Raw genomic sequence first — 4,142 nt, forward strand, 5'->3', positions numbered from 1 at the left:
ATTTATTTATTATATGTAAATACACTGTAGCTGTCTTCAGACACTCTAGAAGAGGGCATCAGATCTTGTTACGGATGGTTATGAGCCACCATGTGGTTGCTGGGATTTGAACTCAGGACCTTCGGAAGAGCAGTCGGGTGCTCTTACCTACTGAGCCATCTCACCAGCCCCCAGCAAGTATGTTTTAAGTTGTACTTTGACGCTCAGGAGAGCCTGAAGGTATAACCTGGGTCTCGAGGGTGGAAAGAAAGACTGGCATTATGTAGAGCATCCAGCACTAGACACTCAGACAGCGTGAGCTGGGAAGATCCGAATACTGGGCTTGGTCTGTCCTGACTGGTCATCTGGTTGGTGGTCCTCAGAACAAAGAGCAGAGGAGCGCCTTCAGGGCTCACTCCTGTAGGTGTAGGGGAGAGTGTGGACACCACACTGCTGGCTTTGGGACTCACGGGAGCGCTCTGCCCACTGCAGTGCAGCTCTGGGCTGGCAGGAGCCCCCGGGATGTCAATTTGCATTGGTAGAGGTATCACTCTCTTCAGGGGGCTCTGTGTTCCTGAATCATGCTTACATCCCTGGAAGAACTATATAAAGCTTCTATTTTTATACGGTGTCTTAGGCTAAAACAAACAGGAAGTGGCTGGTTGTTCTGAAGAGAAGAGGGAGATACACATGTATTGCTGGTTTGTGCACGAGTGGGCCCCTTCTGGGTGTAGTCCAGTGCAGCCCGCTACAGCCAGCGCAGTGGGAGAACATTCTGTGTCTGTGTTGTTAGATGCCATAGCGTCCAGGGATGGAGCATGTGGTGTCTGCCAAGTCTCAAAAACTACATTTTAAATGCAATTTACTTAAATAGTCACTTGTGGCTACCACACTGCACAGCGAGGCCTAACCTGTTATGTTGGGACAGGAGGACATTGTCTGTGATTATAAACAAACGAATGAATGAATTAATGAATGAATAAATAAATAAATAAATAAATGGATAATTGTAATTTTTCCTTTTTTTTTTTTAACCCAAAGAACTGATTTGCCCTCAGAATCATATAATTTAAAGAGGTTAACACAATTTAAAAGGCAAATAAACAAAAAAACCAATCCCAAACAAAAGGGTTACTATGGCTGGGAGATGGCTCAGTGGTTAAAGCTGTTGCTATCCAAATCTAAGAACCAGGTGGTTCCAGTCAGGGTTCCCAGTGCAAACTGGCTAGCTAGCCAGGCCTACCGGGAGCTACAGCCTCAGTCAAGTCAGGGTGCCCAGTGCACACTGGCTAGCTAGCCAGGCCTACCGGAAGCTGTTGTCTTGAATAGGAGATACAGCCTCAGTCAATAAAGTGGGAAGGTGCTAGAGTATGAGTCAAACTCTGTCCCCTCCACGGGGACACACACACAAGTGCACTCCACACACATGCAAAACCACGTAACACATATGCACACTCACAGGAAATGGAAAGAAGGAAGATTAATATTGGTACTTCAGTATTTTTGTCTCTTGCCAGTCGGTAGTTTGAATTAGACCCCAGCGTTTTTTATCCTCATCTCAGTAGCGTCACTTCAACAGAAAGCAAACTGTCCAGAGGCAGGCGAAAGGACGAAACGTCTTCCTTCCCAACACTTAAAACTGTTTCAAATTGATGATTAGTCCTATGGGAATGACTGTAAGATTGTATTTCATTCTCAGGTACAGGTATTTATATCAAGATTTGGAAACTAAATGTGAAAAGATGGAAGGGTAGAAGAACTTCACACAAATGTTCTTAAGTTATGTAAGTTTTATTTTAATAAAACCAGCCTTTGCGTAAAAGCCTTGCTCCACGTGTGTTTCTGTGTGTGGGGTGTGTGTGTGTGTGTGTGTGTGTGTGTGTCCCAGAGGTAGGTTCCGGGTGTCCTCCTTTCTTCACTGCCTTGTCGTTTGTTACTATTCTTACTATTGACAAGGTGTCTCTCGCTGAACTTGTAGATTATTGTTCTGGCCATACAGACTGGCCAGAGACTGTCTGGGATCTGCCCCACCCCTGACCCCCACGCTTGCGCAGGAGGGACTACATGACTTCACACCGTGGTTTTCACTCATGCTGCAGATCTGAGTTCGGGTCCTTGTACCTGAGTGGTACTTTCTTTTTTATTTTTAAGATTTATTTATTTATTTATTTATTTATTTATTTATTTATTATATGTGTATACACTGTAGCTGTCTTCAGACACTCCAGAAGAGGGCATCAGATTTTTGTTATGAGTGGTTGTGAGCCACCATGTGGTTGCTGGGATTTGAACTCAGGACCTTTGGAAGAGTAGTCGGTGCTCTTAACTGCTGAGCCATCTCACCAGCCCCCCCTTGTTTTTTGTTTGTTTGTTTGGTTGGTTGGTTGGTTTTTTGAGACAGGGTTTCTCTGTATAGCCCTGGCTGTTCTAGAACTCACTTTGTAGACCAGGCTGGCCTCGAACTCAGAAATCCGCCTGCCTCTGCCTCCCGAGTGCTAGGATTAAAGGCGTGCGCCACCACACCCGCCCCTGAGTGGTACTTTCATCTGACACTTCTCCCCAGCTCCCTACCTAATTGGACTTTTAAAGGTCTCTCTCTCTCCCTCTTCCTCCTGTCCCCCCCCCTTCTCTCTCTCTTTCTCTCCCGTCTCTCATCCCCATCACTCAGTAGCTGCATGGAGATCATTGAGAACCTAGGTGCTCCATTTACTATTCCTGTCTCAAACCCTCCCAGACTGACAGCAGGAAGTCCGTGCAGAACTTGCTGAGGAGGTCGCAGGTTCAAGGCTTCCGAATGGCTCCGAGGCCTCAACACTTCAGATTCTGTCTGTCTGTTTGTTTGTTTCTTTAATGTATTTAGGTAAAAGTCACTTCAGAAAATTAACTATGTGCTGAACATTGTGGCTTAGATCTGAGATTCAAGCACTTGAGAGGCCGGGCAGAAGGACTGCTGTGAGCATGGACCTAGCCTGATCCAACCCCATGGGGGAGGGGGTATCAAAGGAAAGAAGATGAATCTTTTTTTTTTTTTTTTTTAAGTTTATTGACGAACGTTCTATTTGCACATATGCCTGCATGACAGAAGAGAGCATCAGATGCCATTATAGATGATGTTGTGAGCCACCGTGTAGTTGCCGGGAATTGAACTCAGGATTTCTGGAGCAGCACCTGGTGCTCTTAACCTCTGAGCCACCATCTCTCCAGCCTGAGACTATCCATCTGAAGAGGGGAAAACTCCGCGGCTTTGAACGAGAGGCTGCTACCATTTCCACCAAATCCCCAAATATCTTCATCGCTCTTCTCCACAAAGGTCACATTGCTTAAACCGTGGCTTTATATTTTCCCTTTGCTCCAGTCCTGGTAGCCACCTCTGGACTCTACTGATTTTATTGACCTTTCTCATAAAGGGGATTACGCAAAGTGTGACTTTGGGGGATGTTGTAATTCTTTTTGTTTTCCCATTCAGAGTTTTTTTCTTTTCTTTTCAAGGCTCATATATTGTATTTTATAATAAATACCACAACAATAAGAACAAGATTAGAAAGGCCAAGCAACCCAGTGGGCTCTGTGACATGCTATTACAGCTGGCCTCACAGCAGCCCCCGAAGATCTCGCGGCAGCCCATAAAGATCTTACACCAGCACTCGCAGCACCACATGAAGATCCCACAGCAGCCCCCGCAGCAGGCCTCGCAGCAAGCTTTGCAGCAGGAAGACTGGCTTTGCGGGTGGATATGGCTGCTTCTCTCTACTTGGCAAGTAGTGTTTTCTGGTGGTCTCCATGAGGAGGAAATGGGCACAATAACTGAGGAGGAAGTGGGTGGGACACAAGAGGAAGTGGGTGGGACATAAGAGGAAGTGGGTGGGATATAGGAGGAAGTGGGTGGGACATAGGAGGAAGTGGGTAGGACATATAAAGAGGATGAGAGCAATGCCTTTGGGGTCTTGGATTTGGTGTTCTTCTTTGCTACATCTGCTGCTCCGCTGCTGTCACTGGGAGTGGGAGAAGGCATTTGAATGACACATCTAGGGGCAGGTGAGCTTACTACTGACAGCTGTTGGATTGTCAGTCTTGGAGTAGTTGATAGTTTTGAGGTGCAGCTAACCTTGGGGTCATTTTTGGTAGGGTTACTGGTTTGGGGGTTCACTTTTGATGCTTGGGGC

The 4,142-nt window shown here is 46.3% G+C and overlaps 1 protein-coding gene across 2 annotated transcripts in view; it reads right to left on the reverse strand.

Annotated features, from left to right (window-relative positions):
* Window positions 1-3,124: 3,124 nt before the first annotated feature.
* Window positions 3,125-4,142, reverse strand: part of Rtp3 (receptor transporter protein 3) — a 5,081-nt gene continuing 4,063 nt past the window's right edge. For both annotated transcript variants that reach the window (XM_029543538.1, XM_029543537.1), the window contains one exon: window positions 3,125-4,142. This exon is cut by the window's right edge and continues 1 nt beyond it. In XM_029543538.1, the coding sequence (XP_029399398.1) occupies window positions 3,485-4,142 (658 nt within the window). In that variant the 3' untranslated portion in view covers window positions 3,125-3,484.

This window comes from Mus pahari, chromosome 10 (assembly GCF_900095145.1).
Source record: "Mus pahari chromosome 10, PAHARI_EIJ_v1.1, whole genome shotgun sequence".
Classification (NCBI taxonomy): Eukaryota; Metazoa; Chordata; class Mammalia; order Rodentia; family Muridae; genus Mus; species Mus pahari.